The sequence below is a fragment of the Pieris brassicae genome, chromosome 5 (assembly GCF_905147105.1).
Source record: "Pieris brassicae chromosome 5, ilPieBrab1.1, whole genome shotgun sequence".
NCBI lineage: Eukaryota > Metazoa > Arthropoda > Insecta > Lepidoptera > Pieridae > Pieris > Pieris brassicae.
This window is the reverse complement of record NC_059669.1, coordinates 13,401,573-13,428,814: the sequence shown is the minus strand read 5'-3', so window position 1 is coordinate 13,428,814 and position 27,242 is coordinate 13,401,573. Positions and strand designations below refer to the sequence as shown.

Here is a 27,242-nt window from a genome sequence, read left to right as displayed (position 1 = left end):
TATAAATTAAGCTTCCATGCATTCCCCTCAGAGATCAGATTTCTTTGAAAACTACCTGAAAAGAGTCTTCGATGAGCGAGGATACAAACATTGTGGCCGACATGACTTCGTTGATCTTGTGTTAGGTTTTAAGGAAAACAAATACATCACGGGAGACAGTATAACGACCCTCAAGGGAGAATATAAAAAAGACTAGTCTCGAGGTAAATGATTCCTTTCTTAGTGCGCAATGCATCGTATTATTTGGAGCTGCCTTTGAAACAACAGCGACTACATTGACTTTTCTTTTGTACGAACTTGCGAAGAATCCAGATAAACAAAAGCGGGCGATAGAGGAAGTTAATCAGTATTTTAAAAACCATGATCGGATAGAGTACGAATGTGTTTATGAAACGCCGTATTTAGATGCTTGCGTGTGCGATACTCTCAGAATTTATCCAGTTCTTGGAGTAGTGACAAGAGAATTGGTAGAAGATTACACTCTCCCATCGGGTGTTCCGCTCACCAAGGGCTTGCGCGTCCATATACCAGTTCACCATTTGCACCACAATCCCCAATACTTTCCGGAACCCGATGTTTTTAGACCAGAAAGGTTTTTAGGTGCGGAAAAAGAACGAATAGAACCATTTTCATATATGCCATTTGGAGAAGGTCCAAGGACATGTATAGGTAATAATGCTAATCTATACTTAAATAGACACTTTATATTCGATTATAACATATTTATATATAATAAATGGTTATTATACGTTATATATAATATGATACATAATTTTATTCGACGTTAATATTCACCGACAGCTACTATTCATATACGTTTCATAACATAACTGATTTAATTTGCCAGTGGACCAAATAATAATTTAAAAATAAATCCTAGTAGAATATCAGAGGACCGTACCGGTCAACAATAGCAATACCAACCTTAACGGTATGCAATTTTGATTTCGTACTCGCAATCCGTAACACTAATGGAAAACTTGGATTCCTGCGGAAAGTAACTCGATATTTGAAGTTCCATCGCTAGCATACCTTAAATATGTCGGAGTTGCCACGAAAAAAATCTAGCAATTTATTCCTAGACAGAGGATCAAAACAACTTTAAGAAAACCGGTACATATTTGTCTTAATAAAAATCGAAATACCATTCGCAAATTTTGGCATTATTCAAGGCAATAATTTAATTTTTACAGTTCTTAAGCCAACTTTAAGGAACAGAAATAATTAAATGTGTAACTTTTATGTGTTCATCCGTTGCCTGGTCTGATCCATAATTATGTCTCTTAGTTAAATTATAATTATTCTTTCAGGTCTGAGATTTGCTAAAATGCAATCAATTGCTGGTCTTTTGGCATTAATGAGAAAGTGTCAAGTGGAGTTAGTGGAGGAGACGCCCACGAAAATCCAATTCGAGCCTCGCGTCTCAACCACCCAACCAGTGGAGGAGATTTATTTGAAATTTACTCCAAAATAAATGAAAATAAGTAAATGTTTTGTACGTTTATTTATAGGTTTTCCATTTTTTGCACGTATGTTATTAATAAATTAAACATAAAGCCGATGGCCGAGGTCATCAGACCTACCAACAACGCAAAAACTAATAATTGTATAATTTGCCGTAGTCCTTCGTAAAAAACGTTCACTTGTACATTTAGACTATTTGTGTTTAAAAGCATATATTAATATATATATATATATATATATATTGTTGTTTTAATAACACAAAAGTTAGTCAAAATAACCCTTTAACTAACAAAATTTGTTAAGTAAATACACTCAATGAGTGCCACTTAACCCATGAACCGAAACATATACTTTGTTGGCAACATATATATTATCGACACGTGTGTGCAATTTTAATGTTGTGTCCCTGTAGAGCATCTACGCATGCGCAGCACGCCCCTAGATATAAAAGGGTGACCATTAATATTATTTATATCGAATAACAAACATTTTGATAATGTGTGAATGTTATGTAATTTTTATCTATGAACATAATATTCCAATTACAAGTGAATAACGAAGAGTTGAAACATTTACGTTTATAGCTTCATGTTTTTTCACATAAAGTAAGGTTTTTGTTTTTTTTATATATCTCATCTCAGATGAGATTATATTAAGTCCGCCGCCCATGCGCAACGCCCAGTACCCCGCTGCTGGCTGAGCCTTTACAGAGAGAAGAGCTGAGAAGAGTACCAAAGTGGTTTTTTATTTTGTTTTATAATTTGACTTTATTCTAGCGACCTACTTGAATAATATACTTAAATACAATCGATACTTATTTGGTAATCTTGCTTAATCTTTAAAAATATAATTAACATTAAGTAATTAGTGCAGAAGATATTATCAGGCTGTTTAACACTAAAATCATGCGAAAAATACAGCCGTGCTCAGTATATTATAATAGGTATGAATAATGTAGTTGCTTTACTACATATAATAACAAATGAAATTTGCAATATTTCAACCGATTTAATGTTGTTGTTTTTTTTGAAATTGTATCTGCTAACACTATTATATGAAGTGTAATAATAACATTTGCATGCATTAATGTAATCCTAATGAATGAACATATAATCCTTTTGTTTCAATAAATTTTTATATGGACAAGTTGTGTGTGTTAAATCGATTACGTAAACACTAATCATCAATCAAAGAAACAGATAAAATTGGTTTATTCCAATTCTTTGGAAAAATCTAGTATTGTAATTCCAATTTGCAGATATTATTACAAATAAGGATTAGTTAAAATCTTATGATGGATAGAAGATATTGTTTAACATTAGGAAAAGTTGAAGGAGGCCCGTGACAGGCCGCCCTGGAATAGAAGTTAGCATATCGAGTAACAAGAAAAAAAAAGTAAAGACTTTATTATTATTGTTATTGCTATTATTATATCCGTACGACGACCTCTAAGATATTTAAATGTCGACACGTTGCAACCAAGAGTGATGCAGATTAAGCACACAGCACAGATAAGACGTGTTTGTTTGGTTATTTTATATTTTCTTTGCACTTGCAGTTATTGCGTGGGTAGATGAAGTGGTGGCGGGTCAGCGAGTTTACCGCCGCAACGTCTAATCATTGTCAATCTAGATACAATGTTATCCATTTATTAAACCACAGAAAAAGTGTATAGAATTTCAAGATTCGCGTTTAGGTCAATCTAATATATAAAAACCTAAAAAGTTTTCATTCCCGAAATCCGAACGGTCTCTGGGGTAGTATATCAATATGTATCATATTGGTATATACTAAAAAGGTAAGCTAAGATCACATTAAGGAGAAACGAAGTTCGCGGTAGCTAGTTATCTATATAATAAATAAATTAATTAAAAAATTTAATTTTCAACAAAAATGAACGGCTAACTATTATATACTTTACACAAATATTTTCATACTTTTTATTCGTAATAATATCAGATATATAACATGATCTGTTGCAAATTCACATTGGAGCTGTGATTTTAAGGAATAATATACACTCAATATAACAATCAAGAAATTAATTATGCAGAATGTAATTATATATGCTAAAGTTAGGAAAGAGACAAAAATAGAGTAACAAATGTTAAAGATTCTTTCAGAAATCAATAATATCGAATAACATTTTAATAAATCTGTATATTTAGTCGGAAAAATATAATTTCTTCCAATCGATACGATACTCAACAACTATGACACATCTCAGGACAAAGATTTAACTTTGTAACCAGTACATGTATGATGGAGACGACCAACACGGCCTGACTTTTAAAACCTATTAACTGTGTTCAAGACAAGATTGTAGCTCCCAACGGGTTCTCGATTCTCTAACGTATACTTGTAGGATAGCTCGATGTGGTTTTAGTGTTTTGCTCATCCAGTCTATGAATAGCAGAGATTCTGGATGGGTTCCAAAAAATCACCAACTCTAAAAAAGCGTAACCAATATTTACCTTGGCTAATTTTATTTCTATAATCCCTGAATATAGAGAATTATGGTCACCTCACCAGCCGACGCTTCATCTCTAGTAATCCCAGTATTTTCCCAACCCTCGTGACGTAGTGTTTTCCTGGGTATTTTTAATAACATATCAAATAGACACACATATCCAGACATTATCCGATTAATTCCAGTGTTTTCCATTTAAACAAAGTATTAGTACTTCATAGGTAAGCATTTGATATTGTGTGTCCTATTTTAATCGTTATGGCCGCGTTTGCATTGATTAATATGTTTCAGTGAAGAAATAATTACCGTATAACATTACAATTGTTAATAAATAAAAACGCCTTATTTAAAATGAAAACAAAATCACAATGATATCATGTAAAATTTTGTCGGTTGATAAAAAAGCTGTTCTTTTAATATGTTTATTTGCTTTTTTCTGGTGTGCTGCAAGGCGTTTCCACGCGTCGATAAAGGTACAATGCAACAGATCGCGTCCCGACCTTGGCCTTGAACTGTGGCTAGAATCTAGATAGACTCAATCCTAAGATGTTTTCTATTCATTCATCAGTCATTTTTGGCAAGATAAAAGACATAATCTTTTTATTTAATGATGGCTATTCATTTTTAAATATTTTAGTTTAGGGTACACGAATATATAAATAAATGTAAATTCGTTTTTGAAATTGACATAATCCTTAATAAAATGTAAAAACAAACGAAAGGCTCTCTGCTGTAAACTACTCTGTATAAGTTCACATTTATATCCGAAAAAGAAGAGGTTTTTGTGTATGCCAAAACGAATACATTACAATTTATGTATAATTGATTCACTCCGTTGCCTTTTATTTGTGTATTAAAGAGTCGTTTTAGTTAAAATTACTTTGCAATGTAAACAAAACATTGATCGTGTGATAATTTTTCTATATTTGTATTACAACAAGGCACTTAACGGAATAATATTGTGCAAAATAGACCCATTTTAATCGCAATTGACTGCGTACCCTCCAAAACAGAAATCATGTATTCTTAAATATAACTTAAAGGAAAAATCCATAGGCAAACATAACATTTGGTATATAAATGCCCATAAAGTCCACCAGCCACACCTGCGAAATACCTTATTGAATTATAAACAATCACGGTAGGTAATTGCATAGTAAAATTATACACTACAGAGCCATACCTTTTGTTTTTTACTCTCATTATTAACAGTAGTACATCAACAAAGGTCAAATGACAAATGACGTCAGAATAACAGAATACGGGTTCTCATCCACTAAGGATCTACTCCTATAGTATAATAATGAATCGGATGCCGAAATATCCTGGGTTACGAACAGTAGCTATCAGTTTATAATAAGGTTTTTGTAGCACCAACCAATGGACATGAGCAGTTGATGCATGTGGCCGTATGGGCAGCCTACCAGATCTGACGGAGCGTTCGCGGTCGAGCGTCCGCCCAGCCGCAAGGACAATATCAGACCCCAATCGACATAGAACTGTTGTACCACAGGTAAGAGATATAGCTGATGTTATTTATGGGTACATGTTTCTATAGTAATCAATTGCTGAGCACACGTACACAGCTGGAGCTTGATACAGTTGAAAATCGTACGTTTCTCTAGAATAATATTGCTCTGTGTTTTGTTTAATGTTTTAATTGGTTTTGATGGATTAGTACCAATTTAGGCTTTTGTGCTATATTAGTACTGAGTAATAAGTAGTTATGGTGGGGAAATAGGTCATTAGCAAAACATGGACTAATGCGTACCTACAGATGGTATTGCTATATCCGAATTCCTCCCCCACCAGACTCAGAGTCACGGATATCTTTAAATGTATTTATTACCACTTCTTTGCATTATAATATAAAAAATTTACATAATTAAACGAAAAAGAGGGCGTCTTCCTGGCAACCACTGGGAGAAAAATAAACATATTAAATTAGATAAGGTAGGCAAGAAGTGCTACAATACATATTACATGTAGTTATTAAGACAAAACTAAACAGGAACAAAAATGTACAATTAATTAAGAGTAAATAAATTTATTGATAACTAGAAATGCTCAGCTGTTTTACTCGCGTAGATAATAAAGTCGGACTATAGATATATTTTTATTTTCATAAAAGTTTTATTTTACTTTCTTAGTTTTTAGTTTCTTCCTTTCAGATTATTAGACACTTACATTCATAATCCAATCAATATACAGATTTTACTTTGCAATGAATATAATATATCTAATACAGCTTTAAATTCGTAACTTCTTTTACGTAAACTTTACAAAATTTAAAAATACTTTACAAGTATTTAAAAATTCTTGCCTTCCCGTAATTAATGATATATTTTTTAATCACTCCAGGAATATTTAGCTTTATTATTATATATTTAAAAAAAATCAAAATGATAAATTTTGTTTTTTAATTAAGAATTATTTCTAGAAGTTCACTATACACAACATTTGACATAGTTTTGTTATCAATAGTTTCCACAGCGCACGCAATGACAGATGTTTATAGATACATTTTTTACACCCTATGTCAGTCAGTGAAGATGCAGCTTTCTAATGGTGTAAGATCGATTTTTCAAATCGATCCAGTAGTTATTGTGTGAAAAACATACAGAGAAAAACACAAATATTTCCTCTTTATAAAAGTGAAAAATTAATTTTAACTCGTTTTTACAGTTTATTTTAAATATAAACGCGCTAATATCAAATAACTCGGTAAGATATATTATACAAACAGATGTTTAATATATAATTTTATTAGGAAAAAAAATAAAAATCACTAATAAACTTTAACATTTAACTAATAGATAACCATTATCAACAGTATAATTCGATCCAGTAATACCATTTGCTTTATCACTCGCTAAAAATAATACAACATCTCCTATCTCCTCTGCTGAACTATAACGCTGAAGAACGGTTGGAAATGTTGGTCTCTCATACCCTTGACTAGAATCAGGTTTAATATCAGTTTCCACTGGTCCTGGGCTTACAGCATTTACTCTAACACCATATTTTCCCAGTTCTAATGCTGCACCTTGAGTAAAATAATTTAAGGCGGCTTTTAACATTCCATAAACTGTGTACTGATAAGCGTATAGCTGTCTCCCTGATACACTGGAAATGTTAATTATATTTCCTTTAGTAGCAATTATGTGCGGTGTGACAGAATTAGTCATATTTATCACTGCGCGTAGATTTATTTGAACTAGCTGATCAAATGCTTTTAAGAAGGTATCATCTACAAGGCTGCTAAGTTGTACTATTCCAGCATTATTGACTAAAATGTCTATCTTGCCGTGTTTTTCAATTGTTTTATTAACAATTTCTTCGATATCGTGGTCATTAGTGAGATCGGCTTGGATAATAAGTGGGGATCGATTGACTTTACACTCCTTGGCTACTTTTTCCAGTCTTTCACTATTTCTTCCGGTTATGACTACGTCAGCACCTTCTCTTGAAAATGCGATTGCTAAGGCAGCTCCAATACCTGCGCTGGATCCGGTAACAATTACAACTTTGGATTTAAATGACATTTTGTGTGCGTTTGGACAGGTTTTAAATACATTAAATTTTATCGGTAACCTTGCTACCTACTTCAAGAAATGTTTATAGTCTAAGAACCAAAAATAAGCATTTAAAGAATTTGTTTAATATGTATGTATCAATTTCCTATTCATTTCTATCATATGCTACTTAATTATAGATGACCGAAAAATTACCAAGCATTTCCTCCTTGAAAACAAACTTATTATTTGTAATTACAAAGTTTTAGATGTGACAGGAATTGTTTTTAAATATTCTATGATATGTCAACCGTTTGCCTAAGTCGTTAACAATTATCAGTTTTAATATATTCATGTTATTTTAATGAAAACCTGTCTCGTTATATGTCGACAAATAAAATACCAGCTGCTATAACATTTGCATATATTGAAAACGAAGAAAACCATAAATTAATTTGGTATGTGTCATTAGTAAAACATTGTTTTCAGATTGGTTTAAAATCAGTTTCTAATATTTAAACGATAGTTATTTAATTTAGACCTACATAATTAACACATTTGAAATATTTTTCAGATTCCTGTCAGCACAATTTACAATAAGGAATGGCCATGGCGGAAAACAAAGGCCCCTATCAAGTTACCACCTGTGCCTGTAAATCGACGACGGGAGTCGGTTGCATCGTCCCTCGGTGCCGCCTCAGTCCGGCGCCTTATAACGCGACAGCCACAAAAACTCCCCAAACCTGTTATTACACGGTTCACTCTTCTCTGTATAGCAAGTGGCCTCGCCTCCACAGCACTCCTCCCTTTCACGGCATACGCAGGTGCCGAAGCTGGAGCCATGCCTTTAGCCATAATGCACGCCATCGCGGCTATTGCATCACCTTTTTCTCCCATCATCCTACAAAAGACAGGAACAAGAATGGTCATTAATTTAAGCTACGTTTTGATTTGCGTTCTCTTAGCCGCTCATACTATTGATACTCCTCTGTCAATTCTTCTCTTTCTCTACAGTATTTGTGGGGTTATGCTCTCTCCAATGGAACTGGCCCTGGCTGCGTCTGCAACGTCTTTTTCACAAGCAGCTGGCGATGAATGTAGGAGGAAAATAGCGCTGAGACGAGCATTAAGAGCTCTTCGGGCTTCACATGACTTAGGGCTCGTGTTGGGTTCGCTTATGTTAGGAGGAGCATTATTAATCTGGCCAGAAGATTTATTACCATTACTGCAGCCAAATTCAATACATAATTATACAACGCCAAGTTGGCCGCCATCTGAGGATGATTTAGTTGAAGAAGATTTTGAGGTGAGTGGCTGCAAAATGTTTAAAAATAACCAGTGGCGCTGGTGACCTTTCTAGCCTCAGATCTCAGTATCCGTTTCATGATAATTTGTCAATCTAATAGGCAAGTAGGTGATCAAACTCCTGTGCATGACACACGCCCTCGACTTTTTCGATTTCGAAGCCGGTTTCCATCGAACCTACGACCTCAGGGATAAGAGTCGCAAGCTGAAGCCTAAAATCTAGGGTAAATGTTTCAAATATAATTCATGATTATTCTTAAAATATATACTTTGTCTTAACAATCCAGTGTTTCGTATATACTGCTATTATACCCGTTTGTTAGCATGCACTTACCTAGGTAACACTGAAAATGTTTAGATAATAAAAGCGGCTTAATGTAGAAAGTTGCCAATGATTTTATTGCTTTTCGAAGTAATCTCCGTTCCTCTCTACACATCGTCGCATTCGATCGAGGTGGGCCCCGTTCTTCCATAGGGGTCTCTTCTATGACATTTTTGCCTTTAAAACTCGGTAAACCAATTGTTATTCCATAATCCGTATATCATTGGCACGAGATGGGGCTTCATTAAGAAATGCTAATTGCAGCCTATCATAGCTGTGTTATTGAGTAAGCCCGCAACGAAAGTCGTAATAAATCATTGGCCGAAAATTTTCTCGCGTAACAAGAGTTTTAGATGACAAATGACAGATGAATTTAATATACTACATTAGGTTACCAAAGAGTTCTAAAATTTAAATTCAAAATAGTTTTCATTAGCAATGTTTGTAACTGGCCCGTACTAAACATTATCAGTGTTACACACGTATGAGCCTTCCCGCGTAACTTATGTGTGCAGTTTATTCTTTATGCTGCTTGAACACTGCTACCATAAACGTGTAAAATAAATACGGTCACATTTTCAGGAAATGACATGTGGAGCTTCCGGTTGTCCAGACATCCAGTCGCTGTTAGGCACGGCTCTTAGTGCAGATGGTCGCCGGGTTTTGGTAGCTGTTTGGGCAGTTATGGCGTTAGTTGCCTCAATTTTGGCGCTCTATGGAGCAGCTGCGACGCCTTCACCACCTCCAGATGCTCGTTCTGTGCTTAAAGATGCCAGGGGACTTCTAGGCGTTCCCATGGGACTATTTATTGGATTGCAACAGGGTTTTATATACACTTCATATATTAAGGTAATAGGTAATTATTTATAACCGGTAAAAACATATTCAATTATATGTAAACTTTATTTGTGGTATATAACCTAGCAGCTATTAGGTAATGGTATTAATAAAATATACCTGTAGTTGTTTCATTATAAGCCCTACAAAGGATACGAAGGAAGTAGATAGGACTCTCAAAGGAATAATTTGTAAAAGAAGGATGTTTTGATATTGAGATTGCCTCTACTGACTGAGTCTAATGCAAGGTTTTCTCACGATGTTTTTTCCCTTTCACCGTTCTATAGTATTTTTATTCACATAGAAAGAAAGGCTATTGGTGCACAGCCGGGGATTGAACCTACGCCCTCATGGATGAGAGTCGAGCAAAGGTTACGTAGTTATTATTGCCGTTTTTCTTTCTCTTTGAGAATTTCATTTCATTTACCGTTAGAAATTTCACTTTACCCATAATAAATAGTTAGACCCTTGTATTACGAATGGAGCGATGTGAAATATATCTTGGTGTGTCCTTTTCCCAGTGGTACGGCGTATGTGTAGGAGGCTGGAACGAGGCATGGCGTGCACTTTGCGGCGCTGGAGCGCTACAAGCGTTAGCCGCTGCTACTCTCAGTATGGCAGCGGCTCGAGGAAGACGTGGCTATTTAGGTGCTGGAGGTGCTGCTGCCCATGCTTCATTGTTGCTAGCGTTACTACGCTGGAGGGCTGCTAAAACTGATCTAGCTTTACCCACAGTTGCAGCCGCTGCATGGGGCGCTTGTTCCGCTTTGTGGGATGTGTTACAGGTATATCATTTGAATTTAAAAATAAAAATTACCTTATTCTGTCAACTAACTGATGAAAGTTACTTTTTACTTAAAGATAATTAATAGCAATGTTTTGAAATAATGTTTGATATAATAATTTAATAAGTTCAAAAGTTAATAAAAATCCTAATTTTTCAGGGTGGAATATCTGTCGGAGGTCCTGGGTGGCGTGGGCCTTGGTCCCTTACACTCAGCGCACGACATGCAGGCCTGGCTCTAGCCTGCGCAGCGCGACAAGTTCTCTGTGTGAGGACACAGCTCGCTGTTCTAGCGCTTGCCCTTTTCACCGCCTTGTCGTCCCATGCTATACTGGAACTGCGGCTTAGGAGGGAAATCCGTCATCGCTCCTAGCGACGGTATGGCCAAGCCAGAGAGAACAATGCATTCCATGTTGTGGCTTGACAGTGACAAGTTTTGATGTTTGGTGTAAACTAACAGTGTTAAGTGTTATAGTCTCCCATTTACTTGGCATTGACAGAATATTTTCTACCTGAATAGCAACTTAAAGAAGAGTATGTCCTATTTGATCAAGAAAAAATGGCAATGTTATCTTCTTTAATTCAGATAGTTTGTAAGTTATGTCTTCACTGATTTCATAATAAGAATCGCAGAAATGGTCGAAGTTTTTTTTACTTAGATTTTTTTTGTAACTGTAATGACGTTCCAATGTTTTACCTAAATTAATAAAATACAAGATCTCTAGAATAATAAAATAAAATACTCAGCCGTTAAGAGAACTAAATCGAACTTGGATAGAAACATGTCGGAATCGATATTGCTATGGTTACTGGATGTCACAGAGTACGCCAACCATTACTTCTATTCTGTGATAGAAACTTCGAACATTTCGGCCTTTGCTAAGCCTTTTAATCTACTAATTGCTAAGTGTAAAGGCACCACTAGTTTTTCTTATGTCAGCATTTGTTTGTCCCGGGAACAAAGTCCTAAAGAATAATATATTGTTAAGAAAAACTTACTTAGTATCCTAATAATAATTTATTTATTTATTTACACTTCGTTACACTACAAAATAAAAATAAAAATTAACATAATTAAATCAAAAGGAGGGCAACTGGCGGCCTTATCGCTTACGAGCGATCTCTTCCAGGCAACCACTGTGAGTAAAGAAAAAAATAAATGTATTAAATAAGATAGGCAAGTAGTGCAAAATACATGTAATACACAGTTATTAAACAAAACTAAACAGGAATAAAATATTAATGATACATTAAAGAGTAAAAAGACACATAAATCACGATAATTTAAGATAAGTCTCACGTCAGTTAGTAGTTAGTAAGAAAGTTCGGGATACGATGTGGACAGGTAATGTTTGTACAGAAGAAATTTAAAGGAAGATAAAGAAGGAGCTAAGCGAATAGGGACGGGAAGTGAATTCCATAGCCTAACTGCGGAGACCTTAAAGGAATCGCCAAGAAAGGAGGAGTTATGAGATGGGATTTCAAGGGTATAATTTTCGGAAGAGCGTAAGCTATAGTTATGGGCTCCCAAAAAATTGAAATCATTTTTGAGATAGGAAGGAGTTTTAGGGTTGAACAGGATGGAATATAGGAGATGAAGAACATGAGCATCGCGTCGCTGACGAATTGGCAACCAGCCTAGCCGCTTACGGAACGCAGAGATATGATCGTACTTTCTTAGACCGAATATAAATCTGATACAGAAATTTTGGAGACGATCCAGTCTATTTAGCAATTCCTCGTTAAGATCGGAGGAGCAGGAATCGGCGTAGTCCAGTAAAGGCAGGAGGAGAGATTGCGCCAGTGAGGTTTTGGTACTAAAGGGAAGAAAATTACTAAGACGTCGAAGGATACTGGAGGCACCGTATAATTTTCGGCTAACTTCTTTAACATGCTGCTCCCAGGATAAATTTTGATCAAATAAAACCCCCAAATTTTTTACTGTACGGCTAAAATTTAAAATTACACCATCGATATGGATAGGGGATATCCTGGCCCAATCAATTCTCGTCGTGAAATAGGGGCTGCCAATAATTAATACCTTACTCTTTTTGGGATTGATTAGAAGACCAAATTTTTTACTCCAGTCAACTATCTTTGCCAGCTCATTGTTGGTAGATTGTATGGCTTGCGGGAGATCATCGAGACTTGATTGTACGTAGATTTGAAGATCGTCAGCGTATAAATGAAAATTAGTTGAAAGTCGGAAAGTTAAGGAGTTAATATATATAGCAAAAAGAAGAGGAGAAAGTACGCCACCTTGCGGAACGCCAGATTCAGTCAAACTCCACTGAGATATGCAATCGCTTGTCTTAATACACTGGCGGCGCCCATTAAGATAGTTAGAGAACCAGTAAAAAATAATTATTTATTACTAGGATACTAAGTAAATGACATATAAAAGCTATTTTTTTCCTATTCGACGATTTAAACATTAACTAAATGTACATAACCGTGATTTATCTTATAAGACTGAAGAGCAGAAATGTTGTACGAATCTTTCATTGTTTAAACATAATTACGGACGACACAGTAACCGTAACTTACGACGGTAATTTTCACGAATGTATCGAATGTAATATTTTATTACCACTCATTTCGCGGAAATATAACCTTGGTGAAACAAACATATATTATTACCACTCGTTATTAGTTTTTAAACTGCCTCACTTTTATGAATATTTGATAGAATTATAATCTAAACTAAAACTATCTTCATCGTTGTTGCTATATATTTTGTTGTTGTTGTTGTTGTTGTTGCGATTTTGTGCACAAAAGAATAAAAACATTCTGGTGTTTTTTTAATGTTTTGCAAAAAAATTGAAAAAATACAGTTACAGTACCCACGGAAGTCAAAATAAGAAAACATTAAAACCGTCGTAATAGTGCTTTTCGACTTTATTCCCCGGGGCAACCGATACAATATGAATAAAAATTATGATTTCATTGTATGTATAGATCTTCACCAAATCCATGGTACACGCCTTGTATATAATAGACTTTTCTAATTCCCCAATCAGGGTAGACTTTCTAATGTGCTGTGAATGTTAATCGTTAGTAAAAAATCGTTGCTTCTTTATATCGTCAAATAGAAATTCATTTCATATGCACATATTGTAATTTATACTTCACTCGTAATGCGATTGAAAAATCGACCTTATATGTTATTAATTATAACGAATTTGTATTAATAAGACTATCGAAATATCGTTTTTTACTCATGAATGAAACGTATCAAATACTGTTGAAATAAATATCAACTGTATCGGACTTGACAAGACCGAAAAACACAACTACTGCGCATGTCTCGGCTCTTGGGAACGTGACGGGCACTATACCAGATACATCTTGAAAACTATCGCGTATAAAGCTTGCAATGCCTCAGCTTAGCCTTTCTAAAGATCTTATGCTCAATATTTACCTTATATAATATTTAATATTAAAAAAAATATTGTTTTACTTAATAAAGCTTAATTTAGTGAGATCCTTGCGCTTCATGCTGCACAGAGATTTTATATTGGATTCCAATTTGGTTATTCAGTCTCAAGTCTCCATGTTATATCCAACCGATTTCGAAAGCACCCCGTTCTCCACAATAAAATTGCCCCCCAGTCTCACGTTAGGAAACACTGCCATAGATACTCGACTCGACAATTTTCAAGATTATATTTTAAATTTCAACGTTTTGTTACGACTCGCGTGTCAAACCATAAAATTGATAAAGGCCAGATATATACAAGGGGTGAACGCTAATAGTATAGCTCAGTTATACGCAACAGTTTAATTTAACCCATAAAATTATTTACTTTTTATAACTTCCAATTATAGTGAATAATTATTTGTGAGTACTACTAACAATATTCAATACTACATTGTATTTCTTTATAAAGTTTTTCTAAACAGTTTAAACTAGTTTTCCCGTACGAAGGGAGGACCTGAGTAATTTGTAATTTTAGTGATTATATTTTACAACTGTACTGTATGAAGATTCTAATTCTCAGTATCATTCCAATTCTTCTCGATTGATAAGGATGTGTTAAATGTTTAGATTTATATGGAAAATAAATATTGATTGTTGGTTGTTAATTTTTATTTTATCTTAGATTTTAGAAAATGTCTCATTTCAGTCGGTAGCTCATGTCTGAGCATCAAGCACGGAAACGTCTAGCACTCGGTGGTGAACGGCCACATGCTTTTCACCAACCAGGTGATTTTGCCTTCTGTGTTACCAACCACGATCTGTCTCCAAGTTCTCATCGCCTCTCCGCAATGTATGGAAATATTATATTTCGTTGTCGGCATTTAGTGGTCAGTATGCGGAGTTGGGTTAGGATCGATAAATGGTTTCCTTCGCAGTTCGATGTTACGGATGCTGGGTAAGTTTTTTTTAATGAAATCTGACTCAAATAAATTGTCTTAAAAACTTCTTTACTGGGACATTCCTGTCATTCAAACTTGCAACTGGCTGGAAGTTTAATATAATTGGAATATTCTTAATACCCACGAAATGTTTTGCCTAACGTTAGGAAGCTAATACGTCATATAACGTCATGGAAGGCCATAACTACTTGCATTTACTGTATTTAATATTAGAGTTATCGCACTTAAAGAGCATAGGGAGGGGAATATCAGTGAACGGCCTCGTTGTTATAAAATGTGTGAAAATGAAACTTCAATATCAACATTAACACAATTTTATTCATATAATACAGCCCCATCTTGTCAACATTATTAAATATTGAACAATGGTACTACTGGCTTTGATAATTAAGGACTAGTCTTGACTAGAATATATTTAGTACTAAATTTCGTTTCAATCCGGTTCGAAGGACCAATGTTTTGAAGATTAAATCAAACACTCTGGTTGTTTATATTTTCATTTATACTATTAAACCTAAGTAACAATAATTAGTTATAACAAATAGAAGAAAAAATCTTAAAATTATTATATGCCAGTAGAACCACATCAGTATCATATCTGTGTAAAAACCATTCGAAAACGCTACCTGGGACTTATAATATACATATTATATATTGTTAAATATATACGGCAATATAGTTACACTTCACCATTCTATTTTGGAATACAATTTAAGGTTAGCACTGGTCGATTCTGATTTGTCTATAATTTTCGGTTCGGTTCTACCAAAACTATTCCTATTATGTATTCCTCCTATATATATATATATATAAAAAGACTTGTTTCATTCGGTCATCGATCTCTTTTTTATTGCGATAAGTAATAAAAAGACAAGAAAGTAGTTAGTATGAAATTTTTTCAGCGTCTTAAGGACAACTAGGATTCATTTAGAGATTTATCTTGTCCGATTCTGAATAGGACATGAGGATGACATTTCTGCGTCTGTTTTATTGATTAGTATTCATTATGATTCAAATTGTTAGACACCTAGCAACTACTTGCTGTCTAACAATTTGAAATATAAAAAAATGAAGTTGAATATGAACAGTTCGGAATTTCACTTTGAAGCAGTGTTTTCCAAGCCTTTTTGACACAAGTCCCTTTCCCGCCTTTCTAAAAGTCTTGTCTCCAGCTATGTACCATACATAATTCTTCAAAATAAGAATTAAATTGTTCCCTTAAAATCAGTAGGTGTTGGCGGAACAGAGTAAATACATATTAAAAATTATATATTATGAAAAACCCCTCTGTGCGGCGTGGGCCCCACGTTGGGAAACACTGCTGTAAAGCATTTAGATCGGCAATTTACATTCTGATATCAGCAGGTACACATGATATTTTTAACAATAGGCTGCTGTGTTTTTATAAAATTCTTAATAATCATATAATTTGACCATAATTCCCAAACATCGGCTTCAGAATGCACTGTAGAAGTACGAAACGGTTAATGTTGCTAGACTGTGATTGGTCTAGAGATGATGTGGACCAATCATAATCAAGGAACGCGATTTTCATTTGTTTCGAAGGGGTTTAAGATTTACAAACAAAACACAATCGGCCCTCGCAAGCGTCACGCATAACTATTGTTGCCGTAAAATACATCAATAATAATGAACATTATTGTCTGCCTACATAGTTTAACATCTAAACCACCTCAATTCATAGACTTAACAAGCATGGACTAAGCTACGACACACCTTAAAACAAGCGCCAGGCCGTGACTTCAGTTAATTGACGAAAAACGCTGTCAGAAATGTATTTAATTTATTTATAGCGGAAGCTCTTACAATTAGGTCAGAATCGTAGTTCCATTTTAAAAAATTCGTACATTGTCAGATTTGATTTAGCCATTTGACAGTTGACAACTTAGTCAACAGTCTATGTAAAACTATCGCTAATAAACGTTAAGTGTTTATGGAGTCTTAGACAAATATACTTTGCGACAGACGCACCCATATACACTAATCATATTTGTACGTATGTCGTAATGCAGACAATTTTATGTTACGATAGCAATGTGCCTATCGCAAAGTGTTTCCTCTAAGGTCCCAAAGAGATCGTCACAGGCTTCAAAATGCAGAAATTATTTAATCACGGCCTGTTAAAAACCGAATTTTTGCCTACATTTTGTAAACATTAACAATAACTAGATTATAATTTAAATTTATGGTTATTCTGACACATGAAGAGAGGCTTATTCTGGAATTAGGTCACTGTAGCCTGGACGTAAACACTTTTTATGTGTCAAACAGTACACATTATTGCCAACAAAAAGGAAATAAAAACAAAAAATATACAACATTTGTCTTTATTAATTGTCTATTCATAAAATCTAAATTAGCATCACAACGTATCGCATCAAACAGCTTAAATTAAAAACAAAAATGCAATAAAACTAAAATTTATGTATACTATTTACCGGTCATTTTATGAAGATAAAATAAATTAATAAAACTACATACATACATAACGATTACTTGCGTTATCGGCCTAATTTTTCTTATAGGAACTTATTCTTCGGTACTGCACCAAAGGGCTTAAACTCGCCAGTGGTCATACTCGACTTAGGCATAGTGTTCCCGTATTAAATTGTCTATACTTATGATACAGATAACGAAAAGTATTCATAGACAAATAATACCTTACTTCACTACACCTTGCTTTCGAGAATAACCAGTTTTTGCGCCTGAATCAAAGTTGTAGGCAAATAAGTCTACAAAATATAAACTGACTAATGCAGCTCGCGAATTGTGGTTTAAGGGTTTTTATTGTTATTGTGATAATCTTCAAACTGTCAAAATCGTTTGATCACAAATGAGAAACTTTGTTCACATCTGGTATCAAATTCGTGGCATAGATAATACTTTTATTTTACGTTACATGAATTTAGGATGCAGTACCGAAATTATACCTAACAGTCGGGCTTTACAAAATTGAGCATTTTATTGCCCGACATAACAGTAAAGTAACAATAGCACAAAACACATTCTAGCTTACATGAATAAATTAAGACTTAGAACACGGAAATGCACTCATTAAGTCCCGTATGATACTTAGCGCCATTTTGTTTTTACGCCCGCCATCTTGTTGATATAATACTAGTTATTAATCTCATTGTAATTTTAAGATCTTAATTTCATTATAATAAATGTTATATTCCAAACGCCTCAGGAGTTTTTATTAAGAAATTGCTGTTCTCAAAGATTCACTAAGATTTCTATAATACGTATTAAATGTTGGCAATACGCAAATCAATATCGAAAATAACTAAATAAATTCCAAAATAAAACATCAAAATATACATAATAATACTACAATGAAAAAATCAAATAAATTAAAAAATACGTGTACAATAAATTGAAAAAGAAAATTGTGATAGTTCAGTTAAATTAAAATATCTACAATGTTGCGAAAAAATTTGCAACAGATCGACAGCACACAAATTATTAATTTCATATAATAAAAAAGTCGGATTAATACATTCGCGTAATACTTGCGCAATTTGAAGATAAATCGGCAATAATATGTACATAAAAACAATTCCAAAAAGATTCCACTAGCTTTCCACATTCCCTGGAGCAATTCCTAAAACCCCGTACACATGAGACTATATCCCAATTCCTAAAACGTGTGGACGAAGCTCAATCTACGGATGCAGATCTGAATATGCGAAAGACCATCAGAACTTAAACCAATAGAAAAGGTAAACTGTCAAACTGACGTTCTCTAAGCTATGACGTTGAAACTTTAGTAGTTGTTGCCAATCTTATATCGGTTTTGACACCTGTCATTCACGTATAAATTGTTGTCGAAAGCTTACTTCTATTGGCTTAAACCCTGTCATTCACGACTGTGTAGATGGCTGTAAACGAAAGCGAAAGCGGTAAAATTTAAACTCCTAGAGATCAGGCTTGGCCTACACGGGCGTGTAATTACCGACAGGTTTGTAGAAGGCCTTGCCGGTGACGATCCGACGGAAAATTTCCTTGAGCAAGAGACCCTTCTCCTTCTTGATTTTAACGAGGAAACCGCGGTTCTCGTTCGCACGTCGCGAGAGATATGGCAACACTTCCAGCACTGGCCCGTACGGGACGTACTTGTAGGCCGAGTAGCCGGCTTGACCTGTAATTAATTCATTTATAACTAAAAATCCATTACTTTTTTTAATTCAATTATAACTTCATGATGTCAAAGACAATTCAGTGTTGCTATATTGTTAATTAGAAAATAATTTGTCTTTGTTTACCACGGCGTAAATACAGATTGACAGAAAGATACGTATAGGTTGTGCCTTTCATAATAACTCGATTCGTCTGATTATAGAAAAACCTTTATTCATGTGCATAAAATCTCCAATGGGAGAATTTCAAGGTAGTTTGCAATATCAAATAAACGTAATGTAACTCAAGGCTATTTTTATTTATCTCAAATGAACCTAGAATGGACAAAAGGAAATGTAATGTAATATTAATGTAAATTTAATTAATGTTAATTTAAAATTATTATAGGATATTTTTTATAATATTTCAAATAAATATAACATAATAGTAGAGAGCAATACGCTAAAAGAAACACAACCCTATCAATATCAAAATAAGCGATTTTAACAAAAAAAATTTTTTTATATTGTCTATGGTATATTAAAGTTGGTTAAGGGAACGTCACTCACCAAGTGGGAAGGTGATGTGGTCGCACATGCCGAGAAGTTGTCCAAAGCACACAACCTTCTCGTCAGGCTGAATGTTGTAGTCCCTCATCAGTTGGATGGCGTACCGGATTGTGTCTTCGTTGTGGGAGGCCACCATTATACCCAGATTTTGTTGGCGGTCACCCTACAACAGAATACGTTCGAATTACATTATATTAAATCTACTTTATAACCTCTTCAATAAAATTATGTGTCCAAGTGTATGCAAAAGACAGACAAAATCGATATTTTTATGAATTCCATATCTGATTTACTGTTTAAAACCTTAATCAATCATATTAAATATTGTTTCAGTAGTTACAATTAATTGGCTATGAAACTACTTAATCACCTTACTGCCGTGTAATTCTTTCAAAGGGAAGTTGATTAAATGTTTAAAGACAGTCCCTTTATAGCGTTGGCGAGTATTTGGACCATAGATTTGACACCGATTGTAAATAATTTAACTTTGACATTATTTTATGTTTATTGTAAAAATTTGCATGCCTACTTATATATGGCTGATTGTGCGGATATTTGTAGTTGACCGATCTAATTGTTCCACTACCTTGGCAAATAAACTATTTATTATTGTATTATTATTAAAACTGAATTTATTACTGAAATAAAAAGTGCGAGCGTACAAGGTATTGTGTAATACACAAGTCAGAAATGAAGCTTCTTAGTAAATTAATTATTACAAAGGTAAAAGCTCCAATAGATGATCATGTACCAGTATATGATCACTCCAAGTACATGCATATCTATATTGACACTGTTTACATGCTCTATACGTGCTAATAGCGTTGTGCAACAGAATTGCCATCTAAAGTTCTAATATGTAAACGAATACATCAACCAATGACGTGTATTTTTTCTCCCTTTTTCACATCTCTCAATCGCTCTCATAATTTACCCAAATTCCGGGAAAATATTTACAACTTGAAGAAAGTTTAAAACTATAACGACGCTTCAAACTTGTAAATAGTGCCAAACGCATACCTTGACCCTGCCGAGTATTTCCTTGAGGCACTTGTGGAAGGAGGCCGTAGTGGCCTCCACGCTCTCGCAACTCGGGTCTTCATAGCCCATGGCTGCAGCACGGGCGCGCTCCTGAAAATCATTAACCAATATATGAGCATATTTTTTTGTCACAAATGTCACATGTACCTAAGTATTATGGGTCTGTCAATGGAAGATACAGACTGTAAGCGTATGTTACAAAGTCTGTGGTTAACATTCACTATAGCCACAGACAGTTATCAGCCCTCTCTTAACGTTTACAAATATTATTTATTTATTTCATAATGTCAGCGTGTAATATTATTTTGTGTTTTAATTCACAGGAATCGTTTATTGTTTATAAGACAAAAGCACAATTAAAATTAATCGACGACGACTTGTCAAGTGTCACTCGACCCTGAAGTCAAGGGTAAAATCATATAGTCTATAAACATAATATGTCAAAATCCAATAAGTTCTAATCACTATTTCTATGTATTGCTAGTGGTGCTGTCTTCATTTACAGATGATTTAGGTGTTTCTAAGAAGAAATAATGTACATTGTTCAGAAACATGTTATCTCTTTTTATTGTTATTGTCCACTGTTGACATTTGTCTTTAGCGCCATCTATCGACCTATTTGTTAAGTTAGTTAGACAAAAAAAAATTAAAAACGATAAAGTAGTGTAGTGATGTGACAAATCTTATTTTATACATGAGTTAAAATATAATTATAACACTATAGGACAGTCTTGGTTAATAGTAGAACTATTTGAAAATCAATAGTCATTATCAGTTTTAAAGAGGCGTAGCTAATCCGTTGTTTTGCTGGTATTTTTTCTGTTTAACAAAAACTTCTGGTATTTTTATTTTATCTTGTACATATTTTTTATTTATTTTTTTAAACATTTATGTTTACCTAAATTGTCATACATTTTAGATATAAGAGTTTGTAACATATAGCATAGATATAGTATTATGTATGTGGTAAACTTTAATTAACAAATAAATACAAGTCGAGTACGAGTCGTCGATATTGAGGGTAATTCACATTATGAGCAAACTTGCATTTGGAACTGGACGTTTTTTTGTTAACAGCGCCATCTAGCGCGCCCAATAGTAAAAGTTAAAATAACGCTTAGTTAAACGAAAAAATATATTAATCGACTACAGTAATATGACTGACCTGTTCAATATAAGCGCCGCGCACTAATTTGGCCCCCCAGAAGAAGTTCTGTCGCTCGGCCTGCTCCAGGTCGGTCACGATCTCATTGTAAGTGTTCTTCAGGTACGTCTGGTAAGTGTTGAACACCACGAATCTTCCCTACAAATAGTATGATTCAAGATCAAAAAATTCAATTATATATTAGAACAAAAAGATACAGTACAGCATGTTAATTTGGCTCACATCGGCAAACCGAATTTAGATTCCTAGTGTTTCCTGTATTACTTTTGACGTTTGATTGACAACATACTAGAATAATACTTAATTGTACGATAAAAAAAGGTTAATTTTTATAGAAAAAATGTACAAATCCAGCAAAAGATTCGTTTAAAATGACTAGTATTTTGTTCGGCCATAATTGTTAATTTAATTAAAAAGGCTCGATAGTACAGATCCATAAAGAAAAAATCTCTCAGGAATGAATTCAAATTCTCAGGTCCTACGCTCCTCTAATAGATTCTTTTTGGAAATTCCATCTCATCCTTCTTAGGTAATTCGTTTAGGATTCCGCCATTAAAAAATCCAAGCAAACACTTTTCAAAATGGATATTGGAACTGATATCCATTATCGGGTTCAATCGAATCCCATTTTGTTTTATATTTTTTTCTTATTTTCATTTCCGATTTTTTTTTTACAAAATCTAAATACTTTCGTAAATAAGTTGCTCAAGTAATGAAATCAAATTTCTACCTTGTTATAGCGTCTCATCATTTCCAAGCAGATTCGGGAAATGGCAGGTTGGAAGTATGTCTGCTCGGCATCTATCATTATCCTCACGTCCGCCTCAGCAGCAACCTGAAAATTCAGAAATTCAATCATCTCAAACTGCTGATTAATTCACCAAAAATATTTTTACGGGACGCCCACTACCAATTTGATACGGTCAGTATAACATGTTAGGTTAGCTAATATGTAATAACTTAAAACAGAAAGCCTCTTAAGTACAGGCTGAATAAATTAACTTAGTACATGGATCTCACAATTTCAATTCACTTTTTATGGTAGAAGTATTTTTTTAATAATAATAATTCATAATAAATATAGTAATTTTTCTAATGGCATAATTGAAAAAATAGAACAAAAGAACGGAGTGTTTCCTCTTTAATAGAGACTGTAAGTAGTGTTATTGGACACGTTCTTATGTTAAAAATCCTTGTAGAAAATTAGGTTAGACTTAAATTACTTATTAGTCTTAAGTTAGGCTTGATCGTAATGTTCCATGTCTTAGTAAAGATACATGTAAAACAAATTATTGACGGGACGTCTAATAAATCGACGAATGCTGGCTGCATGCACGAAAAAGCGAGATTAATTGTCCCATTACGCTTATTGTCCTGTTACGCTCATTGTCCCGTTACGTTAATTGAACGCATGCGCCGCCATCTATATCTCTTCCACTTGAAGACTTAAGTATGCAATAATTTCATCAATGTTTTGTTATGACGTTGTCACGTTACAGACATTTTTTTATTATAAATATCGACGTACATACTGTGTCTTTGCTAAGTCCTAATTTTATTAAACTGGCACTGAAGGAAATCTACGATACCTGGATGATATGGTTGATTCTCCTGAGCATGTTCCTGAACATTTCTTCCTCTTTGGGCGAGATCTGCGAGATTAGACGCCGCATCTGTCCGGTCTTGGGGTCGGGCACACGGAACGAGTCCGATAGATTCATGTCCTTGTCGAGGATGTTTGACCAGGGGAACAAGTGAACGATTCTGCAAGAATTCAATTGATTTAATGAGCAAGAGATTTTTAATCGAACGATATTAACTAATTTCAATATTTAAAGGGACTATTACAAGGTTGAGGTAGGCAATAAAAGTAAGGTAAGGTAAGTAGGATGGTGACTTGGACGTGCCGTGTTTTGGATGTTGTGAATTATAAATTGGTGGTGAGATTTTTTTTTTTAACTGAAATTTGCAACTTTGTGAAACTTAAATAAGGTGTACCAATTATGTTAAAAGAAAAACCATGTATTTGCTGAATATTACCACATAAAAAGGTATGTTAGGATAATCTAACATCCTCCAGGCACCCACCTTTATTTACCTTTAAGTTACTGTTAAGATTTAGTTTATTTTTGTTTCATTCATTCATTCCACCTATTGCATTAATACTAAGAATTACGCTTCAAAGACTCCTTTTGCCTTATATCATTTAAAAATTAGCGCGTTTAAAAAGGCGTTTTAGCAAAAACCCAAGTAATCGTTTTGGGTAGGTGACTACAAGGAAGCATTCAAGAAATAAATAGCAAATACGTCTAGCCCATGACGTTTATATAAAGAAAAAACCGCTTATAACGTTGAGTCTAGATTTTTACTCGACTATTAATTTAGAATTTGAGTGAACTTCTAGCAAACTAAAGCTGATTAGCGAGTGATCCAACTCTTACGATAATAATTCGTTGTCACTGACCGGTCCCACGGGAATAAATGCAGCATACTGAAACATTTTCACTGACTTTCTTTAAGCCCCTCAGTTAAAGACTGTTCGGACCAGAAAATGAGGGTACCTTACATTACAATTATTATTTCATTTTTAATATACTTTATGATTTGTTTTTCATCCCTAATAATAATTTAATTATAATAATACATAACCCATCATACAACAGTGATGGGGACAATAACATATTTAAAGTATGTACTAATTTTAAAGTACATACAATGAGGGTAGATACAATATAACTTCTTAAAAGTTAACTCTTTAATTCAAATATTTATTATTAGTAAATCAAGATTGCCAATAATTACTAACCCCTCTTTATCCGAGGTGATCTTCTTCATAAAGTCTTGAACCTCCGGTTTGGAGGAGTGCTCTCCGAGGTACCTCTGGAAGTCCTCTATTGTCTTGTGGTGGGTCAGCACGTTGCCTGTGCCACCTGCTATCTGCTGCATGTAGTTACGCGCACGCATAATCACCTCGGACAATTGGAGCTGGAAATAAATAGAAATATTTACTGTCATGAACAAGCAAAGGGACAAGGTATATTCGTTTAAGATCGCCTATGTTATTTAAAGACAATAAAGCATAATGATGAAGTTTTTAATTCAAGTGTTTCTTAATAAACATTCCTAATTATCAGTATAAAGTATGCATTTTAAATAATAATATACTTTATAAATTACTAATTGTATTATTGCAAAACTCTTCACGAATATTACATCATGTTCTCGTATATCCTTATCTTTATGTCCATTCTATAGACTTTCTGTTATTTGTGAGAGTATTCTTTTCCCCAAGATGGAATATCTGGGCGATATTTATCATTAAGACTGAATAAATCATTAACACTCACAAGTAATTGTGGTCTTCCAAGAGCTGTCAGTTTTACAGCCATCAATCCCGTGCTCTCTGTGATGCCTAAAAATGCACAAAAATTCAATTACTAGAAATATTGAACACAAAAGCGGAGTGTTTTCCCTTTAAAAGAGACGGCAAGGTGGGTTATTGGACACTTTCATTAGTATATTAGTATTAAATTACTTATTAGTCTTAAGTTAAGCTAGATCGTAATATTGTCTTTTGTTAACATAGCTTTTACACATTAAGAAAAACACTTTTTGAACGGATACTATGTATTATTGAAAAAAAAATTTCAAATTATGTAAATAATTGTAAGTTTTTAATAATAATACATAGCTTCAATCCGTTCAAAAAGTGTTTTTCTAGATCGTAATGTTAAATTGTGTCCTTGTGCATTTTGTGCAAGAATTATTTTGAATTATCTCAGAAAGCGACGATTATTTAAGTATTATTTTAAAAAAAAATATTTTCGTTTAGTTCGTAAATTTCGGTTACAGGTTTAGCCTTCCTTGTAATGACCACCTTTTACGTGGTAATTTCACTACAAAATCTACATGGCCTCGGTTGTCATAAAAACTCTCTAGCGTTGCCATGGTAACCAAGGTTTGTTAGAGACAAAGCCATATTGTTTGATGATGTATTTTAACAATTAAGCTGCCTTTAGGTGCTATACACACGAAAACTATTACGGAAGCATATATAGTATAAAGATATATTCAACACCGGAAAAATTATCAACTCGATAATCAATCAATAAATAACGCTATCAAAAAACCCATATCGCAAAATTAGAATTACGCGGTAAGAAAACTCAAATCAATAGAAATTACGGATTAAACCCACAAATTATTATTCTGATAGGAATCTCAACAATTTATCACAAACAATTACATCATGCTTGGTGACAACTATATCCGACAAAATAATTTTATCTTGAAGTATTTGTGATAGCTTTCGAATATCATTCGTTCTTAACAAAGGAAGATTGAACTTCGTTTCACCTAATTATATTAATGTGAAAACTTGATACAAAATTTTTAAAACAGAAATGATATCGGATATAGTCCGAGACTACAGATATTAAACACAAATTACTGAAGGATTTTTTTTTTTATTTTTAAAGACACAAAATACATACAGGAACAGGTTTCTTTTTTTAAATTTAATTGTCGCTTTTAGAAATTTTCTTCAATTACTATTTATGTTTCCCATCGTTTAAACTTTCACAAATATTCCAAAATCATAATTAACCAAATTAGTTTACCTATTCTCGAGTTTGCGAAAGATAGGAACAGCAAATCATCTTCAATCAGCAAAGTCCTTTAGGGTTCAGGCGTTTGAACCTACGAAACCACTAACCTAACCCAAAAAACCACTCGACCTCGTCTACTCACCAGCAACAGCGTCGATACTCTTAAGGAAAGCCTCCATGTTCTTCTCGCAGGAGGCCTCATTGAGGTAGAAGTAGGTTCTCGCACTGGTCACCTTGTAACGACGGTCAGCAAAACGCTGTTCCACGTGGTATTGCTTAAGCTGACCCTCCTCTGCGGTGTCACCGCAAACAGAGATGGAGGCGCTGAAAATTTTATAAGAAATTCATTTATAAATATTTTATTTACGGCCTTACGCGGGCTAGTTTGTTACCATGGTTACCAATGCACTACATTTCAGAGAATAAATATCAATCATTAATATTTTTACTATATGTTGTCTAGATCCAAAAAATTGATAATAATATAGATTCGGGACGTAACGTAATTATCACTTACAAAATCTACGGTTATCATGCTTATTAACTATCAAAATTTTTATCACACAAAACCCAGGCGTGATTAGATTTATGTATGTGAATGGTCTGGGAGCTCTTAGATTTCGTAATACGATTATATATATGC

General features: G+C 34.0%; 3 protein-coding genes across 3 annotated transcripts in view; 2 read left to right on the top strand and 1 right to left on the bottom strand.

Annotated features, from left to right (window-relative positions):
• Positions 1 to 164: 164 nt before the first annotated feature.
• Positions 165 to 1,475, top strand: LOC123709523 (probable cytochrome P450 6a13; the record flags this gene model as incomplete). The annotated part of the gene is made up of 2 exons (XM_045660918.1): positions 165 to 669; positions 1,311 to 1,475. Coding segments are annotated over 2 exons (669 nt in total), but the record flags the coding sequence as incomplete, so codon positions are not given.
• A 2,564-nt stretch (positions 1,476 to 4,039) lies between these two features.
• LOC123709828 (protein unc-93 homolog A) lies at positions 4,040 to 11,715 on the top strand. The gene is made up of 6 exons (XM_045661404.1): positions 4,040 to 4,155; positions 5,306 to 5,447; positions 8,024 to 8,755; positions 9,659 to 9,925; positions 10,435 to 10,698; positions 10,858 to 11,715. The coding sequence occupies exons 2-6, from the start codon at positions 5,346 to 5,348 to the stop codon at positions 11,068 to 11,070; spliced, it is 1,578 nt and encodes a 525-aa protein (XP_045517360.1). The 5' UTR covers positions 4,040 to 4,155; positions 5,306 to 5,345; the 3' UTR covers positions 11,071 to 11,715.
• A 5,694-nt stretch (positions 11,716 to 17,409) lies between these two features.
• Positions 17,410 to 27,242, bottom strand: part of LOC123709447 (proline dehydrogenase 1, mitochondrial) — a 31,220-nt gene continuing 21,387 nt past the window's right edge. The window contains exons 4-12 of the mRNA XM_045660812.1: positions 26,742 to 26,923; positions 25,340 to 25,404; positions 24,799 to 24,977; positions 23,582 to 23,756; positions 22,723 to 22,827; positions 21,993 to 22,130; positions 20,807 to 20,917; positions 19,787 to 19,949; positions 17,410 to 19,239 (exon numbers count right to left, since the gene is read on the bottom strand). Of these exons, the coding sequence (XP_045516768.1) occupies positions 19,034 to 19,239; positions 19,787 to 19,949; positions 20,807 to 20,917; positions 21,993 to 22,130; positions 22,723 to 22,827; positions 23,582 to 23,756; positions 24,799 to 24,977; positions 25,340 to 25,404; positions 26,742 to 26,923 (1,324 nt within the window). The 3' untranslated portion in view covers positions 17,410 to 19,033. The remainder of the gene's footprint in view (positions 19,240 to 19,786; positions 19,950 to 20,806; positions 20,918 to 21,992; positions 22,131 to 22,722; positions 22,828 to 23,581; positions 23,757 to 24,798; positions 24,978 to 25,339; positions 25,405 to 26,741; positions 26,924 to 27,242) is intronic.

Excerpts from the sequence above, each read along its gene's own strand:
- LOC123709828 (XM_045661404.1), top strand. The coding sequence starts at position 5,346 with ATGGGCAGCCTACCAGATCTGACGGAGCGTTCGCGGTCGAGCGTCCGC. Across the intron at positions 9,926-10,434 it reads TATACACTTCATATATTAAG|TGGTACGGCGTATGTGTAGG; the intron begins GTAATAGGTAAT and ends TCCTTTTCCCAG. Across the intron at positions 10,699-10,857 it reads CTTTGTGGGATGTGTTACAG|GGTGGAATATCTGTCGGAGG; the intron begins GTATATCATTTG and ends CTAATTTTTCAG.